This window comes from Poecile atricapillus, chromosome W (genome assembly GCF_030490865.1).
Source record: "Poecile atricapillus isolate bPoeAtr1 chromosome W, bPoeAtr1.hap1, whole genome shotgun sequence".
NCBI lineage: Eukaryota > Metazoa > Chordata > Aves > Passeriformes > Paridae > Poecile > Poecile atricapillus.
The window spans coordinates 102,444,991-102,470,483 of NC_081288.1; the positions used below are offsets into that span (position 1 = coordinate 102,444,991).

The 25,493-nt window shown below is 43.0% G+C and overlaps 1 protein-coding gene and 1 long non-coding RNA gene across 3 annotated transcripts; one reads left to right on the forward strand and one right to left on the reverse strand.

The window, feature by feature from the left end:
- The first annotated feature begins 358 nt into the window (after window positions 1-358).
- LOC131591985 (uncharacterized) lies at window positions 359-7,781 on the forward strand. Its single transcript, XR_009280501.1, has 3 exons — window positions 359-438; window positions 1,696-1,794; window positions 2,156-7,781. It is a non-coding gene; the product is annotated as an uncharacterized LOC131591985 (long non-coding RNA).
- Window positions 1,793-24,915, reverse strand: LOC131591982 (gamma-aminobutyric acid receptor-associated protein-like 1). 2 transcript variants are annotated; one of them, XM_058863166.1, is made up of 5 exons: window positions 24,652-24,915; window positions 20,895-20,973; window positions 19,790-19,908; window positions 18,426-18,487; window positions 1,793-2,026 (listed from the first exon to the last, which is right to left on the reverse strand). In XM_058863166.1, the coding sequence occupies exons 1-5, from the start codon at window positions 24,739-24,741 to the stop codon at window positions 1,975-1,977; spliced, it is 402 nt and encodes a 133-aa protein (XP_058719149.1). In that variant the 5' UTR covers window positions 24,742-24,915; the 3' UTR covers window positions 1,793-1,974. The 2 variants fall into 2 exon arrangements, with proteins under 2 accessions (XP_058719149.1, XP_058719150.1); XM_058863167.1 differs by lacking the exon at window positions 1,793-2,026 and adding an exon at window positions 15,808-16,233 and having other exon boundaries at window positions 24,652-24,911.
- Between the last annotated feature and the right edge of the window lie 578 nt (window positions 24,916-25,493).

Below are 25,493 nucleotides of genomic sequence, written 5' to 3' on the forward strand. Positions count from 1 at the left end.
AACACATCTCTCTGAATATAAAACACAGAACTGCCAAGAAACAGAGGAGAAGACGAAGAACAGAGGGGAACAGGGACGCAAAGAAAAAAGGTAAAGTCTGTTAAAAATGGAAAAGATACATGCATTAGGAAATAAGCAGTCTAGTAGATTTCATGTCTGTATTAGAGATTTGCATTTGTATGCTAAATTTTTTTTCCTTTCTGTCCTGCTGTTTGAGACTGGGAAGGATGGGCAGTTCAAGTTAAAACTGGTTTATATATTGGTGTGTATATATATATATAAATGTATGTATATTTATATAGGTTAAAATTGGAGATTTGCAGCGCCAACAGTGATCTAAGAACTTCTGTTGATGCTGTATCAAAACACTCATGATATTTGGACTTCCCTTCAGATGGAAACCTGAGTTGTGACTGATCAATAAGCCCTTATAATGGGGTAAGTCTCAAGGGAGGGAGTCTCAAAGGAAGGTGCAATGTACTGATGAATTCTGCTCTGACTGAATTTTTTTGATAAATATTTTCATCAGTTGGGTGGATCAGCTGATTATATCAGATAGCTGTGTAAATTTTTGTTCATGAGTTAATCAAAAGAGTGTAAATGTCTTTCAAAGTTAACCAGACCAGCATGGGGGCAGTATACATACTGCTCAGCCTGATACATATTTCTTCTTGGTTCCAGCCAGGATTGGATTGGTGAGCATATCACAAATTCTGCCAGTGAGAATCACATTTGTATTGTGATTCATGTCTGTATTGATATTGCTATATTTTGTTAGTGTCCTGGTTTAGGGCAAATTTGGGAGGGAACTTCAGAATGGGGTCCCTCCAGAAAACAAATTCAAGTGGCCTCTCCCTCAACGGGTTCAGGAAAAATATTTCCTTGGAGAAAAGTGGAAAAAACCTGTTTATTTAAGATAAATTGAATAATATTAAACAATAAAACCTCTTACTGTTTGATGAAATGGCAAATCCAGAAAAAGTCCTTTTCATGGGGTGTAGCTTGGCTCACTCAGTCTCTTACCAATCCCTCCAGCGCTGGAAAGTGCTGAGGCCCAGGCCTCGGTGGGCCACAGGCGTGAGCTCCTGGTGTTTTTCTGGGTTTTCAGTCCAGAGCAGGTGTGAACAGATCCAAAAAAAAGAAAAAAACAGTCTGGGGAACTTCTCTGCCTCAGCTAGCTAAAAACTAACTAAAAGGAAAGGAAAGAGCTCTGTCTCGCTGTCTGTCCATGTTGCAGACAACACAGTCCAGGAGCAGGATTCGGGGCAGTGAGTGCTCTTTCTCAACACAAACTGAGGTTTCTTCTTCCCCCTCTTCGCTCTCAGAGCCAGTCTTAAAGATGCAGAACTTAATATGTACCATAAACAAGGTGATTGTGGATACAAGCATCATAAAGTCACCCCAGGACAGTTAGCTTGCACTTTTGTTGTGCTTCCAACACATAGCTGTGGTTCATTCTGCTAAATCAGAATCTCATGAAACATCACATGTCTTCAAACAAGCAAATTTGTTATTAACTGTTAAATTATCAATGTGTGGAATATTGAAAGGAACCTTGTCAGACACTGTTGGACTCTGACATGAGTGTAGGCTTGAGGTAAACTGACACTGCAGTTTAACATGAATTGTATTTTTAGAGCTGGTCCCATTAAAAAAACCTCACCTTCCTCACATTTATGGTTTTTTTCTTGTTAGGTTTTCCTGTTTGATTTTCTACCTACTGGATTATTGCAGTGATTCTAGGGATCCTCTTCTTGGTATTGCTGGGAATAACAGGGCATTTTATTACCAAAGGTAAGTAAATCTCCTTCACTGAAAATACTTAATTTGAATTTAGAACTTAATCAGGCATCACAACAGAGCTCTTGAAATCTGCTCATTGGTCCAAGAAGAATGTGGAGGTCTTCTCTTTAAAAAAATACTTGATCTCATACCTATTTCCATCTGGAAAATGGATGTCCTTCACAGATTCCTTCAGAGACTCTGATTCTTTGCCAGTCTCAGAAGAGCTCCGGGGATGGCATTACTGTAAATGAATATTTTCTGAATAAGTGAATAAATGAAAAATTTTCTGAAAGAACACATTTGGGAAATGAGTTTGTAAGGAACTAGACATGACTACAAATGGGAAGAGACATGTACGATTCTTTTTCAGGCTGTCCATGTCCATGCTGCCCTGAGCAGTGAGTGACCTACAGAGGCAGTTGTTACTCCTCCAAGGAGAAGGACTGGAATTCCAGCCAGGAATCCTGCCGGGCAGAGAGAGCTCATCTCCTGGTGATCAGCAATACCAGTGAAATGGTGGGTGCCTTTGCAGAGGCAGGGGCAGGATGAAGTGGGAGCAAGTCCCTGGCACTGTTATGGTAGTTCCTTCCCTCTGGGAGGAAGGGAGAGCATAAAAGGCTCCTGGGACCCACCCACCACCACCCTGCACTGGCAAAGACAAGGCCTTCCCTTAGACAGTTTGCAAGAGGGACTTGCTTCTTTCTACCTGACTCAGCTGAGTTTTGTTTGTCATGAGTTCAGCCTTCATAACCCACAGCTGGGGAAGCTGCCTGGCACTCTGAAATGCTGAGTCTCACAAAAGCAGGTCTCTGAAGGAAGGAAGGGAATAGGTGTTCACATTCACAAATGGCCCCAAAATTTCCTCTCTCACACACTGCTTCTTTCTCTACCCTTCAAGACCCAGGACTTGACTGGGTTTCTTTGAGTCTACTGATCTCTCTGCCTTTCCATCCCTCCTAGGACTTCTTCCAGATACTACACAGCAAATCCCACTGGATTGGTTTGCAGAGGAACACTGATGGGAACTGGGCCTGGGAAGACGGCTCAAAACTGAGCAGTGAAAATCGAGTATGGTGTTTCCTTTGTACTTTTAGATAAAATGCTTGAGATCCTTCCCCTCTCTGACATGAAAATTGGGCAGAAGTCAACCAGCAACGGACACACTGCTAAGGGATGTTCAGAGCAGTCATGGGCTCTAGCAGCTAAGGGCTTCTTCCTGCCCAGCTACCAGGGCCCAGCTGGGTGCCTGGGAGTCTTTATCCCAGGCTAATGGACACAGCTGCTACATTCCTGCCAGTAGGTCCCACCTGTTTTGTGTCCCGGGACAAATATGGATACAGGCACACATGCAAGCAAAACTGTGACAGTGATTGTGCCTGTAATCATTAGCTGCTCCCAGAGAATCAGACCCATTCCTTGCTTTACCTCATCCCCTCTCTTTCCTCCTTGTCCCCTTAACGTTCCTCAACAAGTTTTGCACAGGCACACAGGCCCACCTTGAATGTACTCAAATCCTCCAGTTCCACTTTCACCTCACCTTTTATCTGTTACAAAGCCCAAGGTGCCTCTGTCCAAAGCTGTGACTGGAGGTTTTTTATGGCCCATTGATTAGTAGCTGAAGACTTTTGGTCTTTGCAGTTTTGTCTTTTATTTCTTGAATGTTTGTGTCTGTGGATTTCTGTTTCATCATTTTGTCCTCATTATGATCTTTTGCACTGAACGAGTCCTTGATTGGATAACCTTAATGAAGCAGAGGCTTCCACCTTTCACATACCCATACAGATGATTTTAACTGGATACTTCAGCTGGGATACTTTATACTTTCTGTCCCAAATGCCTTTAGTAAAACAGAAAAAAATCCCTTGTGCAACAGAACATTTTGCTCTTTAGTGATGGGAAATGGAGAGCCCAGTGTGAGACTGGCAAACTGCAAGTCTCACATTGAGCTCCAGGTATTATAAGTGCCACTTCCGGACCACCTGTATCCCAGGATGGATCCTCCCTGCCATCAGTTCATGAAGTCTGACCTGCAGCTGGTCCCTTCGCTCTAAAGGTGTGAGATGTTCTTCCCTTTGCCAAAGTGGGGACCCCTCTCTAATGTCACCCTGCTTGTGTGCTCTGTCTCCCACACGGTCGAGTCCACCAGCCCTGAACAGAACTGCGCTGTTCTGCTGAATGGTGCCAACTATGCTTCCAGCTGTCAAGTCCCTGCCCCATGGATCTGTGAGAAATCTGCTCAGTGACCTCTGTGGACCTTGTCTTAGGAAGCATTCTTTGGAGAGCTGTGCTAAGGCCTGATTCCTGTGAAGTTTCTCCGAGAGCAGCTGTGCTCCTTGCTCCTGTGCCACCTACTACTCCTCAAGGAATGAATGCAGCTGCCACAGGAGCTCTGAGTGCTGCTCCTGTCTCCATTCAGGACCACTCTGGTGATGTTCACACTCATAGCCCTCACCTAGTGACAGACAGTCATCAGAGTGGTAGAGAAGGGATAGGAGAGATTTCTCTGAGTCAGTCATTTTCAGAGGTACTTGAGCACTGTCACTGCTGTTTTGAAATCCTAGGGAGAGGTGAGCTTGTAATCTGTGAGCTCTGAGTTTATTTACCTCTTTTGTGACACTGGTGACATGCACCAAGGATGAAAGCTAGCCTGAAGTTTGAAGTTGGTCTGTTTTTGCAAGTGATATCGATTATGTCCACTGGACCTTTCTAACCTAAATTCTTCTGTGGTTTATGTTTGTATCTGGAGAAAACTGGAGTACGGCCTCTAGTGTCACATTGCTGTGTAAATAGCTGTGAAGGAGTGAACCTACTGCCTTGCTGAGCTGAAAATAAATGTGAATTGCTTCTAACAATTTCTTCAGTAGTGACTTTTTCTGTTTTCCTCCCCAATATTATTGGATAGTGCATTAATTGATTTATAAAAAGGCAAAAGGAAGCTGGTGGCAGGAACAGACTCAGAAGAGCAGGGGTTGAAATACTTCACAGTAACACTGCAGCAGAAAATTACAACCACAGCCATGGAACTGTATCCTACCCCAAGGGATTAAGGACTGACAAATTTACTTTTTTTCTGTAGCCAAATGAGTGAAGCCCTTCATCTTCCAGTCCCTTTGTCCTAAGGCCTGCCTTGGCCATGGCTCAAGTGCCCTGCATCACCCCTGAGTGGTCTGTTTGGCCCCTGCTCAGAGTTTCCTCCAGAACAGCTCTCTCCTTAAAGAATTCCTGCCAGACCCCTCATCCAGCACTTCTTCCCATGGGATGCAGCAGACAGATAAATATAGTTCCAATTTTTGTGACAAGTAGGCCACAATCACACAATGTCCTGTGCTGTGCAGCAACACCTTGACTGCATGACAGGACAACTGTGATGACTTTTTAAGGACAAACTATTGGTATTTTAGTGGTATCTTATGACAGTATTTCTTAAAATACTAATAATTATGTTGTTAGGTTCATTGCCCTAAGCAGTCACAAAATAAGTTATTAGAATTAGATTAAGAAGTATGTTTGTTTACAGAAATAAAGCTGGTTTTTTACCAATAAAATTGAGATGCTAGTGTAACACCCAGGAGATGTGAGATGACAAAAATGTTGTTGCCTAATGACTATTTCTGAAATAAATAAATAAAATAAAATAAATAAATAAAATAGCACCCCTTTGGTGTTAAAAAACATATAAGGTTAATTAAAGTTATGCAATAGTAGCTTAGTATTATCCTGCATTCTTTAAGTAATCTTAAAGAATGTTTAATTCTCATCATACCTTAGTTATTTTTAAATTGTTACCTGTTTAGAATCTATTTGAAAAGTTACTTGTTTGTGTTCAGTAGTTTCCTATAAGAGCTATTCACTTTGAATCACAAAACCCAACACAGCATGTGAGAAGACCAGGAGAGGTGCTCCAAATATTTCTTGCTAGAAGAATGTAAAGCAAACCAGGAAGGATCCTTTGCTTTTTAATTCCTCTCACCTGGGGTGTTGTTTCAGCCTCTGAGGAGCACTCTCCTGTTTAGTATGAATGATTACTCCTCATGAATATACACGTCTTTTCTCCGCACATGGAATTTTTGTCCTGTTCTCCCTATAGAGTCTGAGGCATGAAAAAAATAGTAATGTGTTACTTCAGCTAGTTTGTGACTTTTCCATAATCAACTATTAGATTTCTAAACTATACTTACAGTACTGGAGATGTGGAAAATTATTTGGGCTATGGAATGAAAACAGCTGTGTACACATTTTAAGAAAAAAAATAAATATTATAGCACAGCTTTCTTTTAAAGGCAATGTTCACTGCTGAACTGCTCATCAGAAAAACAGAGAGAGAATGTTAAATATATCTGCCTTGTTTTTTGTCTTGGTGAAAACCCTGTTAGCTGTCTGTTCTATACTGCCTTCAGGGAGTTAAATGACTAAGATTTTTCTTACGGTATTTTATACAATTTGAAAGAAGTTCTGCTGTGTACGCAGTGTCAGAAAAAATAAACTGGAGAAAGAAACAAGTTTAGATAAACAGTGCTTTTTAACTAATTTGTATCTCTAGTTTATTCTGTTTAGTAATATTAATCACAGAGGAAGAAGGGAATTTTTCACTGTGATCTGACTTCTTTTGTATTGCCAGCATTTTGGGTATTAGAGGGGTGAAATATCCATTAATTCCACTATTGTGGTTTGGGGTGGAACTTTCAGCTGATTTTCAGCTGAGAACTTTTAAGAATAGGTACAATTTTATGCAGCTATTTTGCAAAGCAGAAGAAATCATGTGTGTAAAAAAAACCCCTGTCTTATCAACTTCCTACTGGAGCAGATGCTGCCATATCTGGCAACTCTTAGCACTTTGAACCATTAAAATGTGCTTTGCAACAGTAATTATCTAGCAGCAAGTAAGTAATATGCTTGAAATAAACTTCCAATTAAATGAAATGTTTCTGCAGATGTGCATTTTGACATTTTCAATTAATTTAAATGCCTTCTAAATTTTTCTTTCATTACTTCCACACTGGAATCTTGTCAGTTGACATCAAATAAAGCAAGTAGGTGAGTCAGACCTGCTAATTAATTTCGGTGTTCTGCTTGTTGTTTGTTTTTTCTTTCAAATTCCCAAGTATTTTGATGAAATGCATTTGATTAGTGCTACATTCTCCAGGGAAAAAATAAATGCTTAAAGGAAACCTGATATTATCAAATTACTTGCTTTGATGCCAGAGAAGGCGAGAAATTTTAAGCTGGTGTTTACAGACTAGACAAGATGTTACTGTGCAACTCTACCAATCTCAGTGCCAGGAATGCAGTCTAGAGCAGAATCTTGTCTCAGATTTTAGATGCAGAGCATGCTCTAATAAAACCCAAACTGAAGATTTTCTGTAATGCCAGTGAAAGCAAAAACAAGCAGCTAATATTTTTCTCCTAGTGTAAACTCTTAAGGAACCTTTGATGCTCTTTCCTAACCTTTAAAGGTTCTTGATATTTCTTGCTCCAGAGTGTGTTAGTTACTTTGTCCTAGTTATCCAGCTGGAAGGATATGGTTATTCTCCTTTACACTGTAAATACTTTCACAGTATTGACAGGATTGACAAATTTTTGTCTAAATTTCATAGCAGTGAATCTTACTTGATGTTGTGGTCTTGGGTTCTGCACTAGCATTATTGATCGTGTCCCATCTGATGAGTTTTTGATCTCTGTTCCACACTTTGGAGATTCACAGCTCCTACATCCCACCAGGAAGACAAATTAGTATCTTACGTAAGCAGTGATTATTTGAGTCCTTGCACTAAGACATGAGTTCTTAATAGAAAAAGCTTATGATAGTTGTTGAAAGTGAAAAACCAGAAAAACTGGGGCTTTTCTGTCTCACACTAGGTTAGACTAGTTCAACCCATCCCTTTTTCTGTACTTTTTAGCAGGCAGTACAAAACTGCACAGAAAACACACTATCCCCAAATTGTAACCACCGCTCTTTCCTGTCCTAGTTTAGGGAAAATCTGGGAGAAAAACTCCAAATGGGGGTTTCCCCAGGGAAAAAAAATTCAAATGCCCCTTCTGCCAACTGGAAAAATAGTTTCCTTGGAGAGAAGTGGAAAAAGCTGTTTATTTAACAGAAAATTGAATAATATTAAACAATAAAACCTCTCGCTATTCGATGGGATGGCAAATGTAGGAAGAAAAGTCCTTTTCATGTGGTGTAGCTCCGCTCACTCAGGTTCTTATCAGTCCTTTCGGCGCTGGAAAGTGCCAAGGCCCAGGCCCCGGTGGGCCACAGGCGTGAGCTCCCAGGGTTTGGCTGGGTGTTTTTCAGTCCAGAGCAGGTTTGCACAGATCCAGGAAAAAAAGAAAAAATAAGGTCCAGAGAACTGCCTCAGCTAGCTAAAATGAACTAAAAGACAGAGAGAAGCTCTGTCCCGCTGTCTGTCCGTGCTGCAGACAGCCCAGTCCAGGAGAAGGATGCGGGGGAGTGATGTTTTCTTTGAACTCAAACTGCGGCTTCTTCTTCCCCTCACCTTCGCTCTCAGAGTGAGTCTTAAAGGTGCAGAACTTAATATATATAACATAAACCAGACAATTAGGGATACCAGTATCATAGTCACCCCAGGACATTTCCTTATGTAAGTTATTCTTTCATTTTTACTGCTTTCAAAACTCCCACATTACACGTGGCTTACTTCTTTCATTTTTCCAATCAAAACCATGCCATCTGCAAACGACAGAATTTTCAAACTATGTTTATGAGCGAGTTATCTTCAGTATTTCTGCAAGTATTGATCCAGTTCCAGCAGACAGTATCCCCCTCTCCTGCTTCAGAGCCCTGCTGTTTTAATGGTTTTTCTACCCTGTAGGTAGCTGATATGTGATTGTTTTCTGCAGCTCAAAGAACAGCTGCCTTTCTATAAACAGAGCTATCACTTGGACAAAATGAGACCTCAATCTGGGTAAGTCCTAAGGAAAACAAACAGCTGTTGGGGGAAAGCTCAGCAAAGGCTCTGAACTACATCCTTGCTGTTCCAAATAATTCAGGTACAGATCAGAAACACAGAGGAAGTCATAACAACCTTATAACAACACTAATATGGTGTCATATTAGTGACACCAGAAATGACCATTACTTAACATGTGGAGAAATCTAAAGTAGACTTGCCTGACCTGAAAATGAAGAAATTGATGACTTTCTGGCCACCTCCATTAGGCATCAAAACAATTGTTGCTGAGGGCAGGAACCCCATCACACAGAAAGCTAAACTTGAGTTGGAACTAGTACATATACAAGATGTGCCACCAGGTTGCTCTTGGACAGTTTCACCAGGTAGAGTAAGGGCACTTGTCATGGCCAAAGCAGTCTTGACTATGAGAATTTAATTTAATTTATCACCAACTAGAGCAAATTTTTGATGACTGACTTGGCCTTTGAGAAAAAAAAAAAAAAAAAAAAAAAAAAAAAGAAAAACGAGACAATTAAACAAATATTTAGGTAAACACCTTTTTTTCCCTCTTCCTCCCAACTCAATTTCCAACACAACTCCCACCCCTCCTGGTCCCAACTTACCTTGCTTTTGCCATGCATTCCAGTCAGTCTCTCCCAGTCCCTCCAAGGATGTGGTGGGCAGTGCAGGAGGCTGAGGTTGGAATGCAGTGGTTTTTCTCTGCCAATCCATGCATTTGGCTCATTTTCCTCTGCTCTGATGTGGGTTTTCCACAAACCACAATCCCTCAGGTGTGTGTGTCCCTGTTGTGGGTGTGTTGCTCTTTCTTAAATCTGTTTGAGCAGTTATGTCACATTCTCTGTTGGGGATCTGACTGGTTTTGACAGGCTGTGGATTCTGGAGCATCCTGGGCTGTTCACATCCATATCATATCAAAGTTAGCTGGAAGTAGCTGTGAGGCAGCTCCTGCACATGGCAACCTGGCAGCCTTGCTACAGAAACCCTGCTCAATACAGGCTTGCTGCCCTACCACTCACAGACACAAATGGAGTTTTCAGCTGGATTACCTGTGTGTGTATGTTTGTGTTTAACAGCTAAAAACTGCTAGCCACCCACTAAATCATCTCCCTTAGCAAGCAAAGCTTAGATTTTAAGTCACTGAGTGGTGTTCTTATTGCTACCTCACTCTGAATTTCCCAGCACAGCTTACTTTTCTTTTAGAATTGTTTCTTTACTATCTTGTTCAAGCATATGCTGCTAGACCAGGTGGCATGTTCAGATCCTCTCTGGGGAGCAGGATCTGACCAAGAGCTCTTTGCAGAGGAGATTTTTGTAATTTTGTAGTTTGGAGAACCCAATACCAACTGCAGAAAGCAGAGAAAATGTCCAAGCTATGGTAGCAACTGGCCTACAACACCTGAGTTAATTGTGAGTGTATCATGTCAAATTACAGTTCCTTCTACATGGGATGACCTACTTTTGTGTGCTTTCTTCTTTCTGGAAAAATATGAGGATATTACAATGAAGGAAGATGCTGAAATATGAACCTGCCTTAGCAGCTTTGTGATTTTTCAAGAGCTCAGAAACTGGCCCAAATACCCACTTCATTCTGCTTTCTGGAACTTTCAAAATTTGCAAAGTTTATGAAACATATGCGTAGTAAAATAGGAAACCAGATACTAAATACCTTTAAGTTGCCAAAAACCCAACAAAATTCAAATGACAAGAAGAAAATGTGCCTTTTTTTTTTTTTCCAGGCCTGCACTATGATTTCTATTTTATTCCAGAGAAAGAAGGAACAGATAAACGTATCAATGAGCTTTGCAGAGAGCTGTTGCTCAAAGACTATTCAGCAGTGTTTTCTTGGCAGTGTGTCAAGAGGAGGAGCTACCTTATTGTTGCTGGTTCTGGCAAAGAAATCAGAGCTTTTCCAGGCCACAAATGGCAGAACATCAAAATGTTACAATGCTGTGTTCCTAGATTTAATGAGGGGGTTCTTTCAGTAATGAAAGATCTATGAATGTACAGAATCCACATTTCAAATTGTGCTGTGTTAAGAGCAGAAGCTTGTTATTAGAAGTTCTAGAGATCAGGGAGACAAGGGTTTTTTTTCTTACTCTGTTTTATTGTATGGCCTTGAGGCAAGCCAGTCCACATGTCTGCACTTCAATTTCCCCAGCAGCAGGCTGGAGACAATAACAGCTACCCCATGGGGCCACTGAGAGTGTTAATAGATAATTTCTGAAAGAATTGAGACTAGCATATAGAACTTAGTATATATGTGTGAAGTAATAACATGCAAACTAATGAAATATGATCAGACGTGTCACTGCTCATTTTCTGCTGTATGCTCCTTGGAAAAAATGCACTGAGTTAGATCTGAAATATTCCAGTGTTACATCTGAATGACCACTGGAAAGTGGAGCAATACTTATTTCAGATTTTAATCTGTATTACCTTCTTCATCATTATTATATACATTCTTACATAGTGAATTGCAGCTTCACTCCCACCTTTTCTTGGCTCTCATTCTAAAAGACTTGTTTTACCCATTGCTTTTTACTTTTTCTTTCCTAAATACTTTGATTGCCAGCATATATGAATAATGATACCACTTCTTAAATTATATGCTCATTTTGCTCTTGGGCTCAGAACATATCCAAAGAAAAAGAAGGGTCATCCCTATGTGAGCTGTTCCCTCCCTTGCCCTGCCACGAGTTTTCTATGTGGTACCAGGCAAAAGCATTTAGGATGTCCTGTACCTGCAACCTGAATGCCTGTTGGAGCAACCACCCACCTAACCTGGAGGAGCTTTTTCTGGAATACCTTTAGCATTAATTTAAGTTCTTTTCCACTCCTGCCTTGGAAATTAATATGTTACTTCAGTGCTGGACCTCCCACAAAGTTGTGCCAGGTTCATCTATATCCTGCAGTCTCCGCACTCATCTGTCCTCACTCCCCTCCCACGCCTTGTTACACCATGCTACTACCTCCAGCTGCACTCCACAAACAGGAGTGTGGCTCCCTCTTTTCATCCCAACACAATCTAGACCTAGTCAGAAGGGTCTCCTGCTTTTTCAGACTCTGATTTCCACCTTCAGTTGCAAAGTGTAGAGAAAGAGGGGGATTTCAAGGTTCTTCACCTTTGAAATATGTATATGTATGAATATGTATAATATGAATGTATAAGTAAAATATGAATATGTAGTGGGCTTCCTTCTTTCAGGATTTCCTATGACACAATGCTTTCTTGGCAACCTTTGCACTCCACAGATGAGAGGCACTTCAGTGGCTGCAGACTTTTCTGAGGGCTACAGGGTTTTTTTTCCTTCCTTTTACACTTGCAAGTTTTTCTGTAATCACCTGAAGCCCATGACTGTGTATTACTCCAACACATTTTTTCCACACTGTGTTTCAGTATTCATTTCCACTCTGTGGTGGGAGGTGTGGCAGAAAAGGTGGATGTGTTTATGATCCAGGTGTGTTTGAGATGAACATGGTGTGGTGTACAGGAAATAAAGTACAGGGAGTAGCTACACTTTTGGGTGTGTGGGCAAGGTAGTGTGTTCACAGGTGTGTGTTCACTGTGGGAATGATGTGGCATGTGAGGCATTTTCAGCCCTACTCACTGGCTGCAAAATGTCTTTGAACCCCAGGTCATGGAGATAGGAGATGGCTGCTTCATGACAGAGGTGTGATCTTCTGTCATCTCTGAGAGAGAAGGTGGCTGGACCTCAAAGGGTAAGGAAAGCTTTCTGTTCCTGCTAATCTTGCTGGGAAAAGGGCAGGTGCTATTGGAGGAATAGCAGGATACCGCAGGATACAAGAGGCAAAGAAAAGCTAAAAGGTTTACTCCAAAGAGGAGTAACACCATGAACTCCTGATCTCCCTGACACATTAGGAAACACTCAAGTTCTGCAGGCATTTGCCACCCTCTTGTCATCCCTGGTGCTCCATCAGTCCCTTGGGAACAGCATCCATAATGCTGAGCACTAGTTGAAGGGATCGCATCTGGGAAAGCAAAGCCAGATTTTCAGCAGCAAGGAAACAGTTTGCAGATTTGGTGGCAGCTGTGACACTTGCCACACGTACTGGGAACACTGAATGGGAATGCTTTTTCCCTAGTAAACAGCAGAGAGTTATAGCCTCTGCAAACAGTAGGGATTTATTAATGTAGGGGTTTACATTCACTGACCTAAAGGTCTTCTGCCACATGGAAAATTTTAAAGGGGTCAAGTAGCAAGCTAGCAAACCCAAGGTTTTATCAACCTGGAAAGGTTATATCCATTGGTTCAAGGATGGTGAGGCACAAGCACTGCAACCTCCTGAAAGCTCTCTAGGTTTCTGAATGGTGTGTAGACACTGCAGGAGGCAGCTCAAGTGATAAAGGGAGGGCTGTGACAAAAAGCCAGAACAGGATCCTGAGCTCTGACAGAGACTCCTCCCAGATATGGGGGAATAAAAGGTGGTCAGGAAATAGATAATTTTTTCCTTCAGCTAATAATTCAGTACATTCAGCCGTAATGCAGTTCTAGCAATTCCTCACTTGAGAGTTAGGACCTTTATGTTCTCCCCTTGCTCATATGTATCACTATTTTCAGCATTTATTAACAACATTTTAATTCCCAAAGAACAATACAACATGCTGTCATTGGCCAGAGTGCCAAAACAGGGAGAGTCAGACCCTTCCTTTACAAAAAGGTGCTGCAAGATCCGGCTTTTTCAGTAGAATATTAACTAATTCCTGTAATGTATCTATATCCAGGCCCAAGCTGTGCTTTGAGATGCCTGCAAGCTTCCAGGAACACAAACAGCTCCTAAAGATTGGCAACACATTCTGGAGCAGCAGCTGTTGTTTGTAGTCCACTGTGCTCTGCTTGGGTCAGTCCTGCAAGTGCCATGCCAGCAAGGAGCTCTCCAGTCACTCTCTGTGCCTCACCCTGGGAAAGCATTCATCTGAGATGGAGTGACAACAATGAACTGGACTTTCTCCCTCTGGTAGTTTTATTTATGTTTTAATCAGTGTTTCTTTCATCTCAGATATGACTGTTTCATGGTAGTGAAAACATGGGTGTTCAGTGTGACTTGGGACTTTTTCTATTACTCCATATATGTCCTTCACAGTGATATTGTAAGGCCCCAAGATAAGTGATCTCTTAACTTGGGTAGTCTCTGCTCCAGGAAAATATTTTCTTCAAAAGAAAGCATCAGACTGACTGGAGAAAGGATCCCAGGTGCAGTCATAGTGACCAAGGCAGAGTATTAATTATTTAACCTCTCTAAATCAGCTGAGCTCATAATTTCCCTCAGGCCTTGCTTTAGTACCATTTCTATAACCCACAGAACAAAGGTTATAAATAAAACAGCCTTGGAGCACAAGCTAATATTCCACCTTTGGACCAGGTAAATTACATTCAGCAATGTACTGGCCTGCACATTTTGTGTTAGTGCCTCTCAGCAATGGCACTGATACAAACATGCAAAGCAGCATGGCAGGTACAAACATCCCTGTGGCACCATTTTCCTAGGAAAGGGGTGAGAGGGGGAGTGGGAGATGACTACTTTATACTACTTTATACCACTTTTCTACTTGAGCCAGCAAGTACCACAATCATCTCACCACATCTTAAATCACCTTACTACAGCAAGTGTGACAATACCAGGACCCACACAGAAAATTCTTCACTGTATTTGAAACTGAAACTCAAATTATTTCAGCTAATAGTGTATGCTTTTAGCTACATCTATGCCCATCTGGCTGTAGTCACAGCAGCCTACTGGCACACAGAGGCAGCTTGTTTCAGTCACAGTGGTGGATTTGAGCACAGAAATTGCCGCTATGGGCAGGCTCCAATGCAAGATGAATTACTGCCTCTCCCTCAGTAGCAGCAACAGAAGCTCTCACAGTGGTTCCCCTCTGTATGCAGCGGGAAGAGAAGGTCCTCTTGAGCATAGCAAGTTTTATTACTGTGATTTTCAGTGTTGCAATTCTTGACTTTATCACTCCAAGCAACTCCCTCACTCAGTTCTCAGGGCTGGAGCCAATGGTCCCTCTGGAGCATTGCCATGGCCCATTCCTGGCCCCTCAGCCAGAGGGACTCACACAAACCACAGGTGACATGGAAGGAAGAAGGGAGGGGCAGGAAGTGACATGTCTGTCACTGCTTCTCCAGATGATAGCATGCATCCTTTTCCTCTTCACACACTGCCAGAGCCTGGCCTGGAGTCATGGTGCTGAACAAATAGCACTCGCTGGTTTTGCCAGCTCCCAGCAGGACTCCTTTCCCCTCAGTGCACAAATATCCACAAGGAAAAGCAACCTCATTTATCACAACTGCAGGCTTCCTTTTCAAGGAATCCCATATTTCCTTATCTTTGCTCTCCTACCTTCAGAGGGCCTTGTGGCATGGCAGACCCCCTGGGCCTCTCCCACTTCTTCCCAAGGCAAATTACACCTCAGCCTGGGCTGTGGTGACAGAGGAAAGATGAGTGGCTGGCTCCACGAGGGATGTGGCTGGCACAGCACATGGGACCTGTCCCACAGCATCCACCAGAGGCAGTGGGGCACAGCCAGAGGTGGTGATAAGCCCCATCCATAGGTGATGAGGCAGGAATCCTGCCGGCAGGCCAGGGCCCAGCGAAAGGCAGGGGCTCAGCAGGATCATGGCTGCACCAGCACAGGTGGTCACAGTCCTGAGGGGCTGACAGGGACAGCACCAGGACAGATAAAAACAATCCTGGGCCATGAGCATTGGGACAGGTGGCCCAAGGTGCCTGGTAGGGACAGGCAGGGCTGGTGATGCTGTCAAGGTGCCATCACTGTTCAGGACCTTAAAATTACAGAAAATGCATCAGTGTATTCATTATGCACCTTAAGTCGTTCTCACATATCCAGGTCTAATTAAAGTTCTCACAGCTGGCATGGCAAGACACAGCTAGGTGTGTGACAATACCACCAAAAATAGGAGAGATAGGACTTGTCCTGGTAGACGGGACAGAGTAAAGCTGGAGCTGTGGGAAAAAGTAGCAGTGAAAGTTCTGGCAAAATTGTCCCTCTGTTTACAAGCTCACACTGGGAAGAAATGCTAGTCACCTGTTTTGGACCAATCTGTGATTTTCAAATGCATCTTTATTGATAAATTGATTAAGTTCTAGTCTGAACTTTATTTTACAAGAACCTGCAGCTAACCAACACCAAAAAAATTACCATCATTACCTTGTACAATACTAGCACAAAACCAGAAATGCCACAATTCAGTTGAAAGAACTGTTAAAGAACTAAATTAAATCATAAACTCTACACGTAACGAACAGTTGTGATTAGTCCCACGTGTCATTTATAAACCCAGCAGCGGGAGGGGAGGACTGAACACAAAACCAAGCACCCCAGATGCCAACTCTTTCTCCCCTGCTTAACCACGTGCTTGGTATGAACAAGTATGACAGCAGCAGAGATGCATACCATCTGCATGTGTCTTCTCTTTTATCCTAGAAAGTCTCCTGGGTCTGTTCTCTGCTTCAGAATATTCAGAGCTTCCTAAAACAAGAGATTGATGCAGATTTGCACCCAAAGGACATGAAGAGAGCCTGGTAGTCGAAGGAGACTGAGTCTAAAAGAGAGGACTGAGCAGTGCAAGGAGAAACTGAAGTTATCTAAGTGGCAGTAGGTAAAACTCATCCAAACACATTTATTCCAGATGAACAAAGGATGGAACAGCAAACCTGAAGTTCAGGATGTAACACTGGGGATATTCTGCCATCCATTTCATCATCTGCTCCCTCATTCTCTGTCTGCCCATTCCGACTACTCTGTCTGCATCCTTTATGGTTCCTCACTTCTCTCCCATTCTTCTGGTACTTCCCACCCCACACAGTCAGTAACCCCTCTGCCCTACCACGCTGCCCTCCCTGACCTTCACACAGTTTTGCCATTAACTCCCACCTGACACTCCCATCAGGTCTCCCGTCTCATGCACCTCCATGTAACAACAGAGAAGGCTGAAACCTGATTTCCTGTTCCCCACACTCAGAGGAGCATTCATCTTGATTTCTCATTCCTGAGGAACACAGTGAACAGTGATCTAACTTTACAGGTAAGTAAACTGAGCAAACGCCTTCAACTAAATTGGGATTTTGCCTGTGTTGTTCATCCTTCTCTTTTTTCCCCTCTTGGTCCCTCTCTTAAATATAGGAATGTTTACAGTAATTCAAGCCTAGTTCTCTGATTTTTAGATAAGACCCCAGAATTCTCCTGAAAGTCAGCTCACACTCCAAGACCATTCCTTCATCATAGTTACGGCAGTAATGGAAAAATCTGCTGTTCATGCCAGCATGAGGGAAGAAACTGCTTTGGCATGACAGCACAAGGCTTGCACAGGACAGCACCCATCTGGCACTCTTTTAAGAACAACACTGGCTTAAAATAAAATAATTTAAGGAAAAAGCCTACAGATAATCTATTCCTTTTTCCCTTCAAGTCTACAAGAACCTCTCTTGTGACTTAGAGAGGCACTGTTACCCAATCACAGAAAGCCAGCAGAACACACGTGGCAGTGATTGATTTCCTATGCTTGTGCATGTGGTGCAAGGGCTGTACAGGGATGAGACATGGAAGGGAAAGCTAAACCCACAGGAATTCTCCCCTCTTCAAATCTGCAGAAGACTGGTACAAGGACAACACTGATAGATAATTTTCTGTGTTCACCAAAAACAAGATCACTAGTAGTTAGTTGCCTTAATGCACAGCAAGGGTGACTAAAGTTAGGTATCAGGAAAAGCAATCTCTTTTGTAGGCTAGCTAGGAACTGAACAGACAATCTCAGCAACCTCCAGGATCTTCTTCAGTGAAGTTCACTAAATACAAGTTTGATGAACAGCCATGGTGGACATGTTTGGGATACTCAGTCCTGTCTCAGAGATGGTGAGGGCTCTTGAGGTCCTTTCTAGCCCTGTGCTTAAGAGTTTATCAGTTGACTACACTGAAAAGAACAAAAGGGTCATTTTTCTGTCCAGCAGTTGCAATTAAAGCAACAAAAGGAAAAAAAAAATTGAAGGATCTTTCTGTCCTTTCCCCAGCCTTCCTGTCTCACAGCTGAGGAGTTCCCAGCCCTCAGAGTAAGCCCTTCTAATACTGATGGACAGAGCTACCAGTCCTTCTAATACTGATGGAAATGATAGGAAACACAGTAACCTTAGAACAATTCACAGGTAGCAGCTGTGAGTGAGGACTGCCAGCACAGGACAGCCTTGTGTGGGCAGAGTGAAGGGTTTCATAGCTCACTGAATGGGAGCCATGGACAAGACAGGACAAGGTCAGTGTACAATACATGGCATGCCTTCTTCATCCAATGAAAGGGTTACATGAAAATGGCCATCCTGCCCAGTCATTCTCCTGGAGCTTCACTACACTGGCTTGTCTAGCAGCCTCCAGCACTACTTCCAGCTGTGGCAAGAGAAGAATTGTTAAGAGTGGAGTTTCCACACCCCCCAGTATGGAACCTCTTGCTAAGTCTTCAAGGTCACCTTGTCCCCCTACCCTGACTCCCCTCAATTTAAAAAATAATGGTTATAATTAATGCGTGGAAGCTGATGACATTGTGAATGTGGTTCACTTCCAGTTCTCTTTGTCTCTTCTCATGCATCCTCCTCCTGCCTCTCCAGCAACCCCCTCCCCCACCAATCCATTCCATCAGTCCATCCAGCCTGCATGCCTCAGGGGCTGCTGCTCACTTGCCATAGACGCTCTCATCGCTGTAGGCCACATAGAGAAAATAGTCCTCCTCGTGGTTGTCCTGCCAGGAGACAAAGGGACAAAGTGAGGAGCCAAAGCTAAAAACTCACTGCACATGAGTGATAGATGAGTGATACTGAACTCCTTCACTGTTCCTCTCCTTTTACATTGAAGGCTGTGCTTCCCAAGTCCAAAGAGAACACTGGTCACAGCTCTGCTTCTACACACAGGCAGAATACATTTCTGTACTCAGAGAATTTACTTGAAGAGCCACAGCCAGGCTGTGCTGCAAGCATGCAACAGAAATAGCTCTGACTGCTCATCAGTATCTCAGCAGTGGTATGGTCTTAAGAGTGAGAGAGAGACTTGGAAGGATCTAACAAGTCAAAAATCACCTCTAGATAGTATTTTTAATTTTTCAGAACACTTAGACAAGTGGCTGTATTTCTAAGTCCTGTTTTACATAAGGGCAGTAGAGCTGTTAAATGATTACACTGACACAAAAATTCTGCAGAGTGCCAGCAACAGAGATCTGACCTCAGATCTGGACAGTCAGACCCTCTCCTTTGACGTGTTCAGATTTGGAAAGCACCCTTGCCTGTATTATCTTTTATTCTCTTCATCAGCACACAGATGGATGAAGTGACCAGTTATTGTCAAAAAGTGACAGACCAAGCAAGGCTCACAGCACCATGCCAGAGCTCTTTTAATAAAACACCCAGCAGAAGGAGAAATCAGTCCAGGCTACAAACCACCCATGATATAATGGCTACAGAACTGAGAAATATGGGCATCCAATATGCCTTTAAGGTTGATCAAGTAACACTGCTGAGTGAAACACTAGGCAGCAGTACTCACCGCATCCTACATAACCCTCACTTATACAGTACAAACAATGAAAAAGTAACTCCAGACAAAGAGTAAGTGTTCCCTAAGAAAGTATTTATAGACAGACGGATGTCCAGTGATGCTGGCCCTTTTACTGGCTTTTTACTTACTTTTACTGGCTAAAAGGAAATATCTTTTGTATACACAGCAAAACCTATGTTCTCCACCCTCCCCAGCCCAAATCCATCCTCTGAAAAGGAAGTGGTTTATTTCAAGATTTTGTTAAAGTAGTAGAACAAATATAACACTGCTGGGGCAACTATTTGCCACAACACGTTCAACTAGCAAACAACTAGTTGAATTGATAAGGCTCCCCAGCTTGTGGCTGGGGGATGGAACTCCCCTGACCAGGTGAAGGGACACAGCTCAGGGCAAGAGCGTCCTGTGTTCAGGCATCTGTGACCAAGTTGAAACCACTGACACTTCTGGACATTGATCTTGCCAACAACAGACAAGAGAAAAGGGCCAGGCTTACCTCATACAGCTGGCCCATGGTAGCACTGGTGGGAGGGATGGTGTTATTGACGAAAAAGAACAAAGCATCTTCCGGCCTCAGGTGGATCCGCTTTCGGATTAAGAAGTAGAATTGACCAACTGAAGAAGAACAAAGAATGCCTTAGATGCAGGAATGTTGGAATTTTTTTTTATATTTTTGTTGTTGTTTATTTTTGTATTTTAACCCTAACCATGGATGTTTTCTTTTGGTGGTGGAAGTCACATGCTGTATATAAAAAGTAGGGGAAAATGAATAATGCAGGGAAAAAAGCAATAGAAGAAAGCAGTAAGTTCATGACTGTAACAACATGAGCAGCCAATCCACTCAGAACTGGCAGTTTTTCTGGTACACACCCCATACCATGTCCCCTCTATATGCACACTCCACCTACTATGGGATGAAATGCTCTACTGAGAGGATTGGTGGGAAGACCTTTAACTCGCTTAACCTTTAACTCCTACAGATCAAAGACACCTTAGAGAATCTAGCCTTGGTGTAAATGGTTACACCATTTCTGAAAAAAACCAAAACTTACTCATTTACTTGAACTACATTGCCCAAGAATGTTTTTCACAGTCCATTAAATACTGCAAGAAGAAGAAATGCTGTTCCTTTAACTCATTCATGTTCTTAAACAAAAAACAGAGGTAATCACACTCAAAATCACCACGACTATTCAGAAAAAGAACTTTGCAGCTATGACTACAGCTACAGAGGTAGAAAAAGAAGGGATTATTGCAAGAACTTGTCCTTTTCTGCAACAAGAGTACAGCCTCTGGCACCTCTGCAGCTAGGTCATCATTGACTGGTAATGATGACTCTGCCCATGATGCACAATTTAGTCACTGTCATCATGGTTAGAACTCAGCTGTGACATGCTAGCTAAACCAGTGAGATACCTCAAAAGATCTCAGAGAATTCTGCATGTTGTAATCCAGGCTGTAAGGTATAAATATAACAAGGACAGCAGACAAACAAGATGTTGAGCCTCTCTGGATATTTTCTCTGTGCTGATCACAGAGTAAAAAGCACTTCTGAGACCCTCTCACTGAAAATCAGGAAGAAAGGAGGTAAGCATTGTTACCTGTGAGGTCGGAAGGCACGAGATACTTTCTTTTGTCTAAGTCAGGTACTCTGGCTTTGGGTGCTTTTTCCACAATAACCTGGAAAAAGAGAGAGAGAAAGCAAGAAACAGATGATGAGTACCATAAACAAAAACAGTCCAAAAAGCATCAGTGGATAAGGATACTACCCTTTGATGGTGCTACCACGCCTTTAGATATTTAATCTGTAACAAATACACAACACTGGAGAACACACAGGTGAGATGACTTAAAGAAGAAGAACAGAAAACAACTTTAAATCACTCCCAATAGCTGTGCTGGGAGTCCAGGGTTGCAGCAATAAGCATGGTGAGTGAAAAAAAGAACAGACATAAAAATAAACCATAATGGCTGAGGAAAAAAAAAAATATAGGACACCTTGATGTTCCCAATTAAGGTTAATTTTGTATGAAGAAGCTGTCAGGAGGCTAATACATGAACACTAATAAGTTAAACTGTTTCCAGGTTACAGTTCCAAACTGCCTTGCCCAAAATCAGCCCTACTCCCAGTATTCCCACATCCTAATTTCTACTTTCACCAATGCCAAGTGCTCTAGAGTGAAGCGAAGAATTCAAGAGAAACTACAGCTCACTGAGGAATGTTTCTTTTTAAAATCTCCAGTTCTTCAGGAGTTATCATCTACTCTGAAATTCATATCCTTTAAGTTTACTATCCATATTTCACATAGCTCTGGGCATTTCCTTAATCATATAAACATACAATAATTAAAACCAGCCTATCATCTGGGCAACTGGACCCACAGTGACCTTTGACACAAAATACGATTTTCCTTATATTCCAACACAGAAAAATACAAAGCTCAGCAGCTTTAAGATCAAAGAGACCTAGAGGTCTTCTGCTAAAAGATAATTTTTTGTTAGTAGAGGTAGGTAAAATATTTACCTCAGAAGCAGGAAGTATTCCAAAAATGACCTGATCTCCTTTTCCATTTAAACCTTTGGAACTACTGTGTTTGTGCAGAAAAAAAACTGCAGGCTTTTTTTTGTGATATGTATTTTTTGAACTGGTAAAAGATATATAATGTTTCAATCTATGTGGCTTGCTGTTCTGCAGAAGCAATTCTGACCACCTAACCTAAATCTAAAGCTGGATTTTCTGAACTTCCTAAACTTTTAAATTTCCTTAGACCCCATAATGGTAAATACTCCACCTGAGACACTGTGAGACTAATTTCTAAGGGTTCCATGCTCCCATAGCTCTTTGGCAACCCAAATCAGCAAATACAGCTGTTGTGTAAGAGAAAAGGTTGAACTGCTGTGGACTAAGCCTTCTTTTGAAAAAAAATTATGTTGCCCCACCAGTAAGACACCACGCCAAAACAAAATGTTATCATGAGCTTGGTATATTTAGCCTGGATATGGTGCTATGCTAACCTGAATCCTTCTAGAGCCCAGTGAGTATCTGCAAAAAATCTCACACCAGAGAGGTACCAGCTAGGACATTCTTACACTGGGCTCCATTTGAATGTGGCCAACACAGCCAAACCCCTGAAACTTCAAGTTTCATTTTAAACAGAAACATGGTTGCCTCAGCTACTTCAAGATTTTCAAGTACCAAAGTTAACACAAGGCACTTAAGCTCCTTCAGGCAGTTTGAGGCAGGACATGCATTTCTGTACAAGATGCAGCTGATAAATGCTGTGAGGAAAGGACAGTACCACAATCTCACCTGAACAGCAACAGCACTTTTTACATTTTGTACCAGCACAGCCGAACAAGGCAGTATCTAACACAATAAACTGCAGTGGGGAGAAACCTCTAGTTCTTGCCTCCAATTAAAAAACTACTGACAAGCCAAACTCCTTGCTGTGACTACCCTGATTTGGGCTGGGGGTGGGGGGGAAGCGGGGGTGAGAAAGGAGGGGGATTGTCGATTGGCCATTACATAATAAAGGAAAAGAAGTCATGCTTATGAGAACAAGGTAAGTGTTGGGGCTTCTAAGCCCCTAGGAAATATTTAGGAAATATTTAAATCAGATTTAAGAGGTCTTAAGAGACACCTCTCTCCTGGGAGATGCAGGGAAGGAATGGAGGCGCTCTGCTAATCTGACTGGCAACTGTAGCCAGTTAACTGTAGCATTTAACAATGCAGGTTATCTCTTCTGAAGCACTAAACCCTTCACGTACATAAAAAAACTTACAAGGAAAATCCTAAGGGTAGAATACAGATGATCTACATTTGCGTTGTTGTTGGGTGGTGACTATGATAATGCAGATCAGTAAAATCTCATCAAAATGCTGAGATGTATCACGGCACTGCAGTGTAGGCAGCCAAAAGGATAACATCTTCAAGGATCCTGCTGTCAGGAAGGGCAGACAGAATTTATGTGAAGAACAGAGTGCTGCATTCATTTCTTTGTATGCAGCTCTGACAAGAGGCTATCCCTTACTGATTCACATCTGTGCCTTGCCGTGCATCATTTCCAATTATCATTAACTCCAGCACACCTCGTTATTCTGGTCATGGTTTCGTTTACAAAGTTCTCCCGATGCCCCCCTATCCTGACCTCCTTTACCTCCTACAAGACTGGGCCTCCTCCTGGGCTCCCCACAGGGTTCTTCCTAACACATTTGTCATGGCCTGCTGTGCAATCTGCCACGTTAATCCTCAATTTACACCTTGTCTCACACCAGACCTACAGTACAGAGCCATCCTAAGTACCCAACCCCATACACTTCAAGCTGACCTGCTGCATGTTCAACCTATGCTGTGCCAAGCCTCCCAAAAAGAGAGAGAACAAAGGCACCCAAATACTGACTTCCAAAAACTTTTTCCAAGTCCTTTTGAGGGCCACTCCCAAGATAAAAAAATGCTGTTAGCCAGCAGGAAAACATGGGATGTAACTATTCCCCCTTTGCCATTAGTTTTATGGGGGGGGGGGGGGGGTCACAGTTTTTTTGAATGCAGTACACTTGTGCAGTAAATCTGGGGCAGACCTCTCCAGTGGGAATGGGAAAAAAAAAATACTTGCAAAATGTTTATTTAAAAAGGAAAAAAACCCACTCTACACTTAACTAGATTTATAATGTTTTTTGGGTTTTTTTTGTCCCAATAATTATTCGGAATTATGAAGCCAGAAGTTTTGCACAGGCACTCCAAAGGGGCCTAAGAATGAGGAAGCAAAATTTAGCTAGATGACCTTGCATTCCAAATGACATTTTCTCCACAGGATGTTTAAACAGGAGGGCAAAAGGATTGAGAAGTATCATTTTTTTTGCTCATGCAAAGGAAAAGAGCAAGGCTATATCGAAAAGACAAGCCAAACTGAAGTAAAATAAAAATAACAGGGACGTATGAAATGACCCGGATGCAGACCATATTTAGTATAAAGAGTAGCCGGTTAACCCACTCACTGATCTCCATTTTCACAGAAACAAGGGTAAGCTCCTTCCCCACTCACCCCCACGCATGTCAGAAAAAGACCAGCAACGTTCCCACTGCGGAGTTACTGCGGATCCCAGGGAAAAAGGTGTATTCCACCCCGCACCCACCCACCCACACTGCAGCCCTTCCCGCATCATAAAGAGACCCAGCTTTGCACTAAGGAGAAAAGCAGCCGGGGACTTGAACCACATCAGCGAGACCACAATCATCTGTACTAAACTAATTTCTTTCGCCTTCAAAATGAAGCGAGCAGCAGCCGACGGCCGGCACGGAAAACAAAGGCGGCCGAGCCCGGGCCCGCAGCCATGGCAGCCCTGGACTCGCGCACTCACGGGGACTCTGTCGGGGTATTTCTTCCGGATCTTCTCCCCTTCTTTTTTCCTGTATTCGAATGGGTGGTCTTCCTTGTACTGGAATTTCATGGCTGCGGCCTGTCCCTCCGCTCGTAGCGGCTGCTGCTGCTGCGGCTGCCTCCGCTCCGGCCGGCACTGCGCAAAGAACTCCGCCCGGCGCCGCCCCCGAGCTCCGGCCGCTCCGCGTCACGGGCAGGAGCCGCCCTGACACAGCGCTGTGTGACGTCACGGGAAGACCCCCCCCAACGTAGCACCGGTGTGACGTCACCCGGAGGTGCCCGTCCCCCCCGCCCCGCTTTGACGCGCTTTGACGTGCTTTGACGTCATGGAGAGGTGCCGCTCTGCCCGGGACGGGGAGAGGCAGGGGGCAAGGAGGGGCGCGTCGCTTTCCGGCTCCTCACGTTCTGTTCTTGCATTGATTTATTTGCCCGATAATACGTAAACAAATAAAACAAATAAATATTTTAAAACATTTTTTAAAATTTTTTTTGAGTTCAAAGGCAGCAGAACCCTGCCCGCCCTCCGCAGCATGACTCGGGTTATAAACACGGCACCAGCCGTACTGAGGTACCCCGTCCACCCGCGCTCTGTGCCCAGCGCCCTGTGGGGAAACGGTTCGGGGTTCCCCGGGTGAGGCCTGAATGCCCCTGCTTGTGCACATGAATGTGACCTGCGCTCTGTGTAGCTGCGAGATGTGGCAAACGCAATTAAAATAGTTTGTTCTCGGACCGTCCCCGTGGCTGATGGATCTGGATTGTTGGCGTGTTTGTAGCCTCTCTATGGCAGAAGGTGTGCCATGTGCTATGTCACACCAGATGCGT